The 14,431-nt window shown below is 50.5% G+C and overlaps 1 protein-coding gene across 1 annotated transcript in view; it reads left to right on the top strand.

Annotated features, from left to right (window-relative positions):
• Positions 1–14,431, top strand: part of LOC135814609 (ATP-dependent RNA helicase A-like) — a 97,063-nt gene that overhangs the window by 53,332 nt on the left and 29,300 nt on the right. Inside the window, exons 18-19 of the mRNA XM_065327762.1 lie at positions 11,177–11,278; positions 11,672–11,786. Coding sequence (XP_065183834.1) covers positions 11,177–11,278; positions 11,672–11,786 — 217 coding nt within the window. The remainder of the gene's footprint in view (positions 1–11,176; positions 11,279–11,671; positions 11,787–14,431) is intronic.

The raw sequence follows: 14,431 nt of genomic DNA, 5'->3' as shown, positions 1-14,431 counted from the left end.
CCAGCCATATGCGGCTGCAGCACACATCGGAGCTTGAACCCGTAACGCATACACCATACTTCGCGCTGGCCGTATTGCTACTTCATATTTGCTTTGCTTGGGTAGTGAGAAGAACACCGGTTTGTTCCTTTCTCACTTTCTCTCTCTTTCACCATGCCACGAGGCTCTGTACGAGGAAGCAGACGTGGACGCGGACGCGGGTATGCCGTCGAGGTTACCCGTCGCCGCTCGGGTAGGGCTTCAACCTCGCCATACGCGCGGACTGACGGCATGCGCGCCTTCGCGCCTGATGCCTCCGACACACCGTCAGCAGCTAGTTCAGACTTCTGACCGCGCTCCAGGCACCGACGCTTCTATGCAGGACGAGCCCTCATTGCTCTCCCCGGACATCATTTCCTCAGCCGTTATGAAGATGAACGCCCTCCACCCTCTCCTCGAACGCGTGGAACGCCTGGAGAACAGACAGTGCTGAGTCTGATCTGGAAGCCGATCTCTCCCACGCGCGCGCTCCGCACCCGAAAGATCGCTCCCACGCTCCGAGCGTCAAGCTCCGGACCTATCCTGCCCGGAACTTCCAGTTCTATCGGAACCTCCGACTTTGCCAGGACCTCCAGTTCTCTCCAAGCCCTCGGTTCTACCCACACCGCCACGTCGTGCGATTGAAAAAAATCCAGCGCGGAGAGTTCGTGGAGCTTGAGGAACTCTTGCCGGAAAATTTCAGCTCCCAGGGACAGGAGCCAATACAACTGGTTACAGCTGGCGGCGACATGGCTCAGCTCTCGCTCAACCTCAGCGCAAAGCACACGTGCGCGATCAACTGTAACATGTTGCACATGTTCCGTTTGGCGTAGTAATATTTCCACTCTTAATTATAGCTATGAATTGTGACTCTACTTCATGACATGTATGCATACGTCATTCGTACACACTCACAGGCACACACGCATGCGTATCCTTTCGTTGGCTCGCTCTGTTATGATGCTGGTTCTTCCTTTTGCTTGAAGAGGATGTTTTGGACTTGAGAGTTGCAGTTTTGATCTCAACGTCTTGTCATGGTTGGAACTGGTGCCTGGCTGGGGGCTGGGGAGTTTATGCTCCTGTGAATGTAATTGTAACCTCAGGCCAAGGTTACACGTGGTGGCAGCGAATTCGAATTCCACGTCTTGTGAGAGCACGCGTACCAAATATTATTTGTGGAAGATTGATCGTGTAGAGATGGCTCAGCAAGGTGGCGCTCCTCCGCCCCCTCCACCACCACCACCGGGCCCAGCGCAACAACCAGCACGTCAACAACAGCAGATGCGGGCATGGGCCACGCCAGAGAAATTCTCTGGCGAGCGCAACGCCGACTGGACATCATGGATTGGCCATTTTCGCCTCGTCGCGAATGCAAACAACTGGACACCGGCAGACCAAAGCAGGTACATTGGGTTGTACCTCACCGGCCACGCACTGTCTTACTTCCAAAGTTTGGAAGCCCATACGAGGACAGGCCCATTCGACCAGCTGCTGCAGGCGTTTGAACAGCGATTCGGCGACGCAAACTTCATCCCCACGTTCAGAGCAGAGCTGCAGTCACGCCGGCAAATTCGTGGCGAGTCCCTGTCGGATTTTGCGGAAGTCGTCCGCAGGCTCAGTAGACGGGCGTACCCCACGGTGGCTGGAGCAGTGCAGGATACCCTGGCGCGCGACACCTTTGTAGCCGGCCTTGACAGCAGGGACCTGCGCCTGCATGTTCGTGGCACGGACCCACCAACATTGGATGATGCACTCCGACGGGCTATGCATTTTCAGTGCATCCTGGAGGCAGACCAGCAGCAGCAGGCAGCTAGCCCAGTTATATGTGCGGTGCAATCTCAACCCAGTGACCCTCCACTCAACGCCCTGCTGTCGAGGATGGCAGCCCTGGAGGACAAGATCTCCAGGCTCACGCTGGAGAGGCCAACTAATCTGCATCGGAGTGGAGATGGTGACACCAAGCGGTGCTATGTGTGCGACAGCACAATGCATTTCGCACCTGACTGTCCGCACCAGAGATACACACCGGCTAACCGTGGTGGTCACCGGGGTCGTGGACGCGGTCGGGGAAACTGAGCGTCGCTGACAACCAGGGTCCGCCGTCAGCAACCTCCCCAATGGACCCATGTACCGGTAAGCAGAGTGAACCGTGTTCTGTGTGTCGCGAGGCTGTCTGCTTACCTACTGAGACAACTTGTCAGGCCTGCACAACTACTCCAGCCGAGTGTCCAGACAACTCGATCGTCCTGCCTCTGTCGTGTCTTGCAACACAGTCCGACAGCACGGTGCAGATCCAAGGCACGGTCGAGGCTGTACCAGCCAACATGCTTGTGGACACCGGCAGTTGCGTAACGTTGTTGAGCACCAGCTTTGCTAAGTCTCTCTCTCATCGTAATGTTCATTTATCTATCTCACCCGTTAATACTGTTCTTAAAGCGGTAAATAATTCTTCTGTCCCTGTGCTCGGGGAAGCTGTCGTATTGTTAGCAACTGGCAAGCTTGCTGTACGCCACAGAGTCATTGTTGCTGACATTATGCCCGATGTGCTAATCGGCATTGACTTCTTGCAATCTCATGGCTGCACAATTGATTTCGGTCGCAACATGCTCGATGCAGGCGGTGTCGATGTACCCCTAGAGCCCACCCATAATGCTAATCCTGTAGTCTGCCGTGTTCATCTTGCTAATTCGGTTACTGTACCAGCGTACACACAAGTCATTGTTCAAGCGCAGCTGCGTACCGATGATAATCATTTCCCTAGCTCTGCTGGTTTTGTTTCACCCTCAGAGAAGTTTATTTCCAAGTTTAGCACTGCTATGTCACGTGTGGTGGCTACTCCTGACTCTGCTGGCCGTGTTTGGATTCGCCTACAAAATTTTCTTCCTCAGTCCACAACTGTCCCGAAGAATTATCAAATTGCTGAATTTGATTCTGATATTTACATTGACGATGATCTCAATGATTCGCCTACGCATGCTGCCTCTGTTGACGAGCATAGCTGTAACGCAGTACAGGAAGAGAGCTGCTCACCTTCCGAGCCAGACGATCTATTTGACTTACGTCACCTCGATCCGCAAGCGCAGTCTGCTATAGCTACTGTGCTCAACGACAATGCTGATGTCATCTCGCAGGGACAATTCGACCTTGGGAAGACTGATGTAGTAACACACAACATCCAGACTACATCTGATCAACCTAAGAGACAGCCACCCCGCCGAATTCCTCTCAGTCAACGAGCCGAGGTAAAGCAGCACGTTGATCAACTGCTTGATCATGAGATTATATCTCCATCCAGAAGCCCCTGGGCTGCTCCGATAGTTGTCGTACGCAAGCCTGACTCATCTATCCGGCTATGCATCGACTACCGGCAGTTAAACAGTATCACCGAGAAGGATGCCTTTCCCCTTCCTCGTGTGGATGATGCTATCGACGCTATGGCGGGTGCACGCTACTTCTCTACCTTAGATCTCGCAGCTGGCTATTGGCAGGTGGAGATAGATGAAGCTGCCAAAGCTAAGTCGGCGTTTGTGACACCGTTCGGATTATTCGAGTGGAACCGTATGCCGTTCGGCCTGTGTAACGCACCGGCAACTTTCCAACGCCTCATGAACCGGGTCCTTGGTGACCTAGTACCCAATATCTGTCTGGTCTACTTGGACGACATTATCGTGTTCTCATCAACGATTGAGGAACACATGCGTCGTCTCGAAACTATATTCAGTCGTCTTCGTCAAGCTGGCCTCAAGATCAAGCCCAAGAAGTGCTCACTGCTTCAGTCCTCAGTCACGTACCTGGGATTCTTATTCTCAGAGCAAGGTGTGGCACCGGACGCAAGCAAGTTCACGGCTGTTCAAGACTGGTCATCCCCAACATCACTGAAAGAGGTGCGTAGCTTTGTTGGTTTCGCATCGTACTATCGCCGCTTTGTGCCACATTTCTCAGAAATTGTAGAGCCCCTGAACCGTTTGTCCCAGAAGAATGCCACTTTCAACTGGACAGATGAGTGTGAACAGGCGTTTGCTGAACTGAAGTCCCGACTAGTCAAGTCACCTGTTCTGACATATCCTGATCCTGCCAAACGCTTCATCCTGGACACTGATGCGTCAGATCTCGCCATGGGAGCTGTTCTCTCGCAAGTCAATAGTCACGGTGAGGAAGTAGTGATTGCCTATGCCAGCAAAGCATTAACGAGATCCCAACGTAACATGGGCAGTACACGCAAGGAGCTGCTTGCTGTTGTCACATTTACTGCACATTTCCGCCATTACCTACTTGGAAATCAGTTCACATTGCGAACTGATCACAAGGCGCTCATCTGGCTACATTCGTTCCGGGAAGTGGACGGTCTTCTAGCCCGGTGGATTGAGCGTTTGGCCGTCTTCGACTACGTCGTCACACATCGGCCCGGGAAGCAGCATGTCAATGCAGACGCCTTGTCAAGACTCCGCTGCCACGGCCCGACTACCGCAACCTCACCGACGCCAACGCCCGAGCAGAGAGTAAGTGAGCAGACTACTGTTGTCAATCACCTGTCTAGCGCTAGTCCTGATAGTAATCCTGTAACAGTCAATGCTGAAGTGTCGCCACCCAATTGGTGTGAGTCTTTCACTGTTGAAGAGTTGCGCACAGCTCAATTAGAAGATGCAGATGTGAGTACAATGATCGGCTGGCAGGAGGCATTACTTGACAGGCCCCTGCGTAGTGATTCTGCCATGCACGGTGCGTCTATTGCATTGATACGATTATGGAGCCAGTGGAAGCGTCTTAGACTGGTTGATGGAGTGTTGTACCGGGTTTACCACCCCGAGAATAGCGACACACCGTACCTACAATTTGTTGTACCACAGTCTCTGCAATCCCGCATGCTTCAGTCTGTGCATGCTGATGTCTCTGGAAGCCACTTAGGTATTGAGCGAACACAAGACAAGCTTCGCAAGCGGTGTTATTGGCCCTTCATGTCGTCTGCAGTTAGTGATTTTTGCCAAGCATGTGATATTTGTGAGAGCCGCAAAGCACCGCTACCAAAGGCCAAAGCCCCGCTTGTCCAAGACCGCCCATCATTCCCGCTAGAGAAAGTTGCTATTGATATTATGGGCCCACTGCCTACTACGCCTAGCGGTAACAAGTATTTAGTCGTCATTTGTGACTATTTCACTAAGTGGCCAGAAGCGTTTCCTGTACCGAATATTACTGCTGAAACAATAGCACATGTCCTTGTTGACGGCTTCTTCTGTCGTTATGGTATTCCATACCAGCTGCACTCTGACCGTGGTGCGCAATTTGAGTCGAGGTTATTCCAGCAGATCTGTCAGTTGTTGGATATCAGAAAGTCACGTACAACAGCATACCGGCCCCAGAGTGACGGCTTAGTCGAGAGGATGAATCGCACACTGGAGCAAATGCTGGCTGCTCACGTCGACGACCACCACACCAATTGGGACCGTCATCTGCAACGTTGTCTGCTTGCCTACCGGTCTAGTGTGCACTCCTCGACCAAGGAGACGCCAGCGATGCTCATGTTAGGTCATGAAATCCACCTGCCAGTTGATGTGATGTTTCAGTCACCAGACTCTGAGCGATCCCATGTGAACACGTATGTTATCAACTTACGACGCAATCTACAACGAGCGTTCTCGCATGCCCGTGATGCTGGAGCAACAGCTCAACGACGGCAGAAGGCCCACTATGACAAGCACGCTAAACAACCGAAACTCAACGTTGGTGACATGGTTCGGTTGCATTCTCCTGCCGTCAAACCAGGTACGACTTCCAAGTTCCATCGACCTTGGAAAGGCCCGTACACTGTGCTAGAACGTGTTGACGATGTAGTACTTCGGATAGCTGACAAATCCGGCACAACCCAGACTGTTCACGTTGACCGTCTGAAGGCTTGGACTGGCTCTGATCTGCCTGCAAGTGCCAATGAGCTCGTACCGAACTCGCCTCCGACTTCTATTGCCGACTATACGCCTGATGTTGAGTATAATGTGCAACCAGTACCAATCCCGGCTCCAGTGCAGGCGCCACCTGCACCAGTAATTGCTGCTGCGCCGGTGCCGCCACCAGCCGCAGCACTGAATCATGCACCTGTGCCTGTTGTGCACCACTATGACCTGCGGAACCGTGCAAACATTCAGCCGCCGGCAAGGTTTGCTCAGTGAGTGTCTATGACTGTACAGTGTGATTATTGAGAAATTGTACATTCTTAGTTCAGAAATACACATATTTCACACAGTCCTACCTGTTGTTAGGTTAGTATGAATAATGTCGAGCATTTCACTTGCTGTTTCACAGTCCACTTACATAGCATTAGTAGTTTCTAAACTTTCCATTATACCTCACACCGATTAACTACACTTGTACCATACTTGCGCCACACTATTTCACTTTCCAGTATTTAATTTTCTCATGTAGAAAGCTATCACGGATATGCTCTAAGCTTTGTAACTTTCGGTCACTATCGTTCCCTCTGTAACGAGGGGGGAGGTGTAACATGTTGCACATGTTCCGTTTGGCGTAGTAATATTTCCACTCTTAATTATAGCTATGAATTGTGACTCTACTTCATGACATGTATGCATACGTCATTCGTACACACTCACAGGCACACACGCATGCGTATCCTTTCGTTGGCTCGCTCTGTTATGATGCTGGTTCTTCCTTTTGCTTGAAGAGGATGTTTTGGACTTGAGAGTTGCAGTTTTGATCTCAACGTCTTGTCATGGTTGGAACTGGTGCCTGGCTGGGGGCTGGGGAGTTTATGCTCCTGTGAATGTAATTGTAACCTCAGGCCAAGGTTACACAACGACTTCTCGGCTTGGCTGGAGGCCTGGACGATCTACATGGGCATCGTCGTTCTTGCTCGTCCTGACCGAGCTCATGAGCTCGTCTGCTACCAGCACATACTTTGTACTGCGAACCAACAGTTCACAACGTCTGCTGTGCTGAACTATGATCGAGCATTTCGCCAACACACCGCCAGCATGGCACTGCGCTGGGACGTGATCAATCAGACGCTGTGGAGTATTCACCTACTCCGCTCTCCCCGTCCGTCATGCACCAAATGCACGCTCCAAAACAGCCGCGACCGCTGCCCACATGCCGCAGCTCAACACGCGCAGCCCTTTCCATCAGTGGCGGGCAGCACCCGCCAAGCCTGTTTTAACTTCAACCGCGGCAGGCCCTGTTCCCGCACACCCTGCGACCGTCTCTACGCCTGCAGCTCATGTGAAGACAAAGGACATGCTGCCACATCCTGCACCAGCGCCACCCGCTTCAGGTGGCAGCGCCCTGCAGATAGCCACGAGAAGACTTCGAAGCCCACTGAGAAAAAGTAAGCCGACTTCCACTCCCCTGAACACTTTTCGCTTTCACACATTACTGCCTTCCTCGGAATTGTGCTGGACACCGTGCACATGGAAGCCCGTCTCCCAGACGACAAACCGGCGGACCTCCGCGAGCTCCTCAGCGAGCTGTCACGCTGCACCCAGACCACGCAACGCAAACTCGATCACTTCCTGGGGAAACTCTCCTTTGCGTCGAGCGTCGTCGTACCAGGCAGAACATTTACGCGGCGCCTATGGGATATCAACAAGAGGTTTAGCCGCGCCAAGCCCTATTTCCGTATCACTCTGACAGGCATTCCAGCAGCTGGCACCATCGGCACAGCAAGCCGCGGACACTGCAATCCGCCTCCCTCTCCTGGACTGATGCAGGAGGTGGCCGACCTGGCAGCCATGGCAATCGCCCCGACAACACGGCGCACGTACACCACTGGCGAAAGGAAATTTACGCAATTCTGTGCGTTGCAGAGATGGACGCCCATGCCGGCTACAGACACGATGCCCAGCAGCTGCTTCGCAGCACACCTCACACAATCGGTTCAACCACAGACAATTCATGTCTACATGGCCGCAGTACGCAACATGCATCTCGAAGCCGGATTCCGAGATCCAACGATGAACGCATTGCTGCCGCCACGTGTTATGCGAGTCATCAAGAGGACGGCAATCCAGCGCACTCGCCTCCCAATCACCATTGATTTGCTGCGGAAGCTCCTCAACCAACTCAGCCTGGACCAACGGCGTCACCAGCAGGTCAAGGGCATGCTCAAGGCGGCAATGGTGCTCGCCTTCTTCGGATTTCTTCGATGCGCTGAATTCACTGCGCCTCCAGCCGGGTTTGACCCTACCACTCATGCCACGCGCCAGGATGTGACTCTGGATGTCACTCAAGGACGCACATATATCCGCTTCCACATCAAGCAATCGAAGACGGACCAACTCCGTCAGGGCCATGCAGATAATCGGTAGTACCACTTCACAACCTTGCCCGGTTGCCGCCCTCCTGGCATATTTTACAGTCTGTCCGTCTGACGCCACTGACGCACTCTTCCGCTACCGCCCTGGGAGACCGCTGACCAGGCAGGCACTGACAGAAGAGCTCCGACAGCTTCTCCCACTCACGGGAACACCCAATTAACGCGATTACGCTGGTCATTCGTTCCGCATCGGTGCCGCCACAACTGCAGCCATGGCGGGTACCCCGGACTGGCTAATCAGGGCAATGGGCCGATGGAGAAGCGACAGTGTCTTGCGCTACATCAGGACAACCGACACAGACATGGGGCAGCTGACCCAAAAGCTGTCAGAGGTACAAGCGCATCACAGAACGCATGGAGGTATGTAAGAACCCGCCACGCGGGCACGCAACTCGCACCCATGCACGTACCTACACGGCTGACCGTTTGGAACAGCACAGCAACTTGCTCTGCTAGGATTGTGCTGACAAACTGCGCTGATAGCAACAACAGTGTCATTCACGTGCATTGCAATGTGTCACAACTTAGCATGGAGGCTGGGCAACCATGGGCCAGCTATCTCCTCTCATCTGGCAATTATCACGGCCTTCGGCCATCACACTCATACTCCCACACTCCTGCCTCCTAACGGGCATTGCACTTCGTGCGTGGGCCGTCCACACTCCGTCCATTTCATGGGCGCCCATCTCATGGGCTGCACTTTGTGCGTGGACATACATACACACTATCATACAGGCCGTCCACACTCCGCCCAGTTCATGGGTGCCCATTTCATGGGCTGCACCTCGTGTGCGTGGGCCGTCCACACTCCGTCCATTTCATGGGCGCCCATCTCATGGGCTGCACTTTGTGCGTGGACATACATACACACTATCATACAGGCCGTCCACACTCCGCCCAGTTCATGGGTGCCCATTTCATGGGCTGTACCTCGTGCGTGGACTATCCTACATGATTATCACATGCCAGATTCGGTTGCCCAGCACTCCATGAATCCTCCATATGATGTGTGCTCTCCACTGGTCTGCAATAGCGAGTGCATGCGTGTTAATAGGTCCTTTTTCTCTTTCTGTGTTCATAATATTATTATTCTTTATTCTCACGGTGGCGACTCGCGCCAATAAGAGTCGTCACCGTCGCCATCGTTGTCGTTTTCGTTGTTATTGTTGTTCCTCTTCAATTGTAAATGTAAGCATGTTCATGCAACTTCGCTGGCAAAGTCAAGCATATGTGACCTCATGTGGTCCTACCTGAGGCTCGATCGACGAAATTCTTGTTCTTGTTGGAGTGGTCTTTGCTTGCACCTACCTTCGCACTGGCATCGAGAACTCGGCCTTACAAGAGTCCATGGCTGTATGCTCTCACTTAGAGCCACAAAAGAACAAAAAGGCAACTTTACCTACTGGTGTGAATACGGCCATGACTGTGTTGTCTGTGTGCAGCTACTTGAGTACGTGTAGAATCTGATATACTTCCTCCGTTAAGAAAACCTTCGTTGCTTTTTTTGTGTTCTTGTCATGATCTTTCTGTCGGCATGAGACAAACATGTCAGTGATCTATCCCCTACATAGGGTAGCCACAGTGTCGTCCATTGTTCTGACAGGCTTTTGAACCTCTGAAAAGCGTGGAGTCCTTTCGAAAAATCGGCGAAGCGTAACCGTTTATTGACAGGATGTCACCAGAACACAACCCCAGGTGCATGACACCAAAGTGCGAAAATGAGAAACAGTTTGAAAGACCACGTGGCTCGAAGAAGTGCCCAGAAGCCGCCCAGCCACTGCTGTACCAGCACGATGGTGCGCGTCACACAGCAATGAAATCAATGCACGTGTGTTTTTCAGTGGGCTCAGTGTGCTCAGAGCTGCTGCTGCAATTTGACATACATATCGGGTTCAGCATACCGTTTTGGTTAATCAGAAGTTCCTCTCCAAAATCGAGGTTTGAATTATCAGTATGGTACATGTACATGTAGCAATTCCACCTCCACCACCACCACACGCGCTCTCTGGCCGACTATCCAACACGCAACACGACTCCAAGTACTGTAATAGTTGTAGATACATCATACATGTACATTCAACACAATCATTTATGCTACGTGTATTCTGCATTGGCTTTATGAAGCAATGTGAGTACATGTTGAGCACAGGCATTGAGCACAGCATTAATCCCGCCGCGTCCCCGATGATGATCACAAATGTACATGTCATTGTCTACACATACAGTAAACTACCCTTTTCTAGACACCCCTAATCCCGCCAACGTCTGCATCCGCCGTCTACAGGGCACCTTTCTGGACCATCTGCAGTCACAAAAGTTGGCTTTTCAACGAAAAATAACCCAACAACTATTGATTGGCATAAAAAAATGTTTACTAGTACTTGCATGCAGTAAGCATGTTGTCCTACTTGTAGTTCCGGGCAGCGCTCGGTCCCAACCTACCCGGATGAGGGGAGTTTTACTGTTTGTGTCTGTGCATGCACATCTGTGTTTACATAGTGCACGTGTGCTAATGAACAGGTATGAACGTGTTTTGTGTTTGCATGTGTGTGTGTGCGTGCATGCGCGCGTGTGTGTGTGTGTGTGGGTGCGCGCATGCTTGTGTGTGTATGTGGTGTGTGTGTGCATGCATGCATATGTGTATGTGTGTGCATGTGTGTGTGTGTGTGTGTGTGTGCGCACATGCTTGTGTGTGTTTGTGGTGTGTGTGTGTGTGTGTGTGTGTGTGTGTGTGCGCGCGCGCGCGTGCGTGCGTGCATGGGCACACACGCTTATGCGTGCATGCATTAACTTGTCTGTGTTATGTCTGTCCATGCTGTGTTCTTCTTGGCGACTCAGGAAAACATGAACTTGGTCATTGATCGCAGCTCCTATTCAGCCCAAACTCAACAAGCAATGGCAGCTCTTAGTGAGCGTGAAATTTCCTTTGAACTGATTGAAGTACGTACTGCATCCTAGTGGTATAATCTATTTTCACTGTGTACAGGAGTTATGTTTGCTTTCACTTAGTAGGCAACTGCCTTCCATTCTTCGTTCAGTATGACCGACTATTGTTCTCTGCTGCTCTCCTCCAGTGCCATGCAAGCCTGTGTATGAAATGAACGACTTTTTCTCTGTATATGTAGAAGTTCATGTACATGTATCTGGGTATTTGTGTGCACTGAGCATCCGCGCGCATGTGTGTGTGTGTGGGTGTATGTGGGTGTGAGCATGCGTGTGTGTGTGGGTGTGTGTGTGTGTGTGTGTGTGTGTATGTGTGTGTTTGTGTGTTTGTGTGTGTGTATGTGTATGTGTATGTGCATGTGCATGTGCATGTGTATGTGTATGTGTTAGGCTTTGCTCACGTACTTCTCAACCTTAGAAGACAAAGGTGCTGTTCTCATCTTTCTGCCCGGCTGGAACTTGATTTTTGCCATGCACCGGCATTTGAGCCAACACCCTACATTTGGTAAGTATTGTATAGTAACAAGAGAGTGCCTGGCGCAACGTTTTCCTCATCATACATCAGTAATTATTAGTCTTGGGCTGAAACGATCGTGTATTTTCACCTATCGATTACTCTTTAGCTTAGGGGTCGTCCGTAAATATCGAACTTTTTTCACAAAACGAAATAATTTCGTTATGGGGTGGGAGGAGGTTGACCAATTTCGTTTCAGAAAACATTGATTCATGTACATGGCCGTTGTATATGCATGTATATCAACATTTTTTACGTTCTGAGGGGGAGGGAGGGAGGGGTTGGGTCTAAACTAAAATAATTCGTTTGGTGAAAAAAGTTCGATATTTACGGACGGCCCCTTAACGATCGATTAATCGATTGTAATCGTTAGCAAATAGTGTCAGAATTTTGTGCAAAAATTGCTCTGTTTCCAAAAGCTAGCCTACTAGGCCTTCATAATACCAAAAATCTGCATTAGTGACTGGGTAGCTCCGAAACATGGCAGTTTTGAAGTCAATTTAACCTCAGAATATGCACCATGCCCTGGGCAACTGCATACTCACAGCGGATACTGATTCAAACTTCACAAAACGAGGGGTTTCAGACTTTCAGTACTTTTGACTCAAAATCCCTAACGAGTAATCTATAACGTAACGATTACTTGATTTAGTAGCAGTGGTGAGGCTTCCTGCAGCTTCATTCATAGGAAAAAAAGGTTTCAGAGCCGACTCGCTCTCTTCCCATTCACTCTGCAAACTCGCATACCTGATGAGGGCAATTTTGCCGAAACGTTGTAAAAATTGATTGAGAAATGAGTTCGAGTTTGCAGAGTGAATGGGAAGAGAGCGAGTCTGCTCTGAAACCTTTTTTTCCGATTACTTGATAAGGAATTATCGATCGCTTACCGAGTAATTGGTATAATCGTTTCAGCCCTAAATTTATTTTAATTTATTACCATCACCAAGAACGGAGATGCACTAGAATTATAGGAACGTGGAAATGTATCTATGAAACCCGGCACTGAAATATTGGAATAAAGCGAGATTCACAGAAGGAGTTTTGTGATGCGATTGCTGTGAAACTGTGGAACCTCCCTAAGCACAGCTGATTGCTGTGAAACTGTGGAACCTCCTTCAGCACAGCTGATTGCTGTGAAACTGTGAAACTGGGGAACCTCTCTAAGCATAGCTGATTGCTGTGAAACTGGGGAACCTCCCTAAGCACAGCTGATAGCTGTGAAACTGTGGAACCTCCCTAAGCATAGCTGATTGCTGTGAAACTGGGGAACCTCCCTAAGCATAGCTGATTGCTGTGAAACTGGGGAACCTCCCTAAGCACAGCTGATTGCTGTGAAACTGGGAAACTGGGGAACCTCCCTAAGCATAGCTGATTGCTGTGAAACTGGGAAACTGGGGAACCTCCCTAAGCACAGCTGATTGCTGTGAAACTGGGGAACCTTCCTCAGCATACCGTAGTGACGCGCATATAAGCGCATGTGCCTATACCCGGGCATAAGCACACCCTAAGCGCATGGGCTTATAAGTGAACCTAAATTCAATTCCATCCCGCGACATACGACAGGGACTAATTTACTTCAAAAAATTTGCGTAGCAATAATTGCTACACACCCCGACGTTTGCATAGCAACGCAACAATTTTGCATAGTAGTTTTTTCCGTCAACAATGCCATCAACATGGAACTTGAAATCCGAACAAGTACATCATATCATGGTTAAAAGAAGGAGGAGAAGAAGAAGAAGAAGAAGACTCTAGAGAAATGCGGGTCTTACAACGGATAGATGGATAGAACGTTGTCCTTCTTCAGTGCACTTCCACTTATACCGTCAACGAACGCCGTGCTGTAATTCCTCAAACCACGAAGCGAGGACGCCTTCTCCCTGCACATCTTGCAAAATATCTTGGTCACAGCTCCACCACTCGACTCTGCGCAAATCCATTCTTTTTTGGGATCAAATTCAGCAATCCACTTGTCCACAGTACCTTGCTTCACAGACATGTCGGCAGTGAAGAGGCTTCATCGATAAGGCAAGCAGAATTTTTACAAAGATAAGTCCTGAACGGTCGAGACGCCTACTGCTAGTGAAGAAACGCGGTATAAATCTCAAAATCAGGGGAAGTACTTGTCGACACTCGCCTCGTGCTTCCTGGGCTGCACTTCAAGTAAGTTAGTTAGTTTCCAAGTGCATGTGCTGCAGTGCGCGCGCGCGCGCGCGCGGAGAAAGTGCGACATATGGACATGGTCCCGCGGCCCGCGCGTGCGTATCGTGTAGAATCTACCTGCAGTGCAGGCTGGACAACCACACACACACAGTCTAATCTAGTCACAGTGCTTGCCACGCCGCCTCGTGGCGCCTAACCGGCCACACACACTGTAAAGCTACACATGTGCATGCGCTACGCGTGCACTACAAGTCTATTTCCAGGGCCATACTAACATGTATGTTGTGTCGCAGTTTACCGCGACTCACTACGAACTTCGAATTGCAGACACTGTGTTTTGCGTCGCAAACTGCATGCGATATCGGTTAAATTAGTCCCTGTACGGGCACCACAAAAACACCATGTTCACATAGTTTAATGTGCAGTGCGGTATCGCACTATTTGTATTATTATACGAGGTATTGGTACACTAG

This window comes from Sycon ciliatum, chromosome 4 (genome assembly GCF_964019385.1).
Source record: "Sycon ciliatum chromosome 4, ocSycCili1.1, whole genome shotgun sequence".
NCBI classification, from domain to species: domain Eukaryota; kingdom Metazoa; phylum Porifera; class Calcarea; order Leucosolenida; family Sycettidae; genus Sycon; species Sycon ciliatum.
This window is presented reverse-complemented; position numbering and strand designations above follow the sequence as displayed.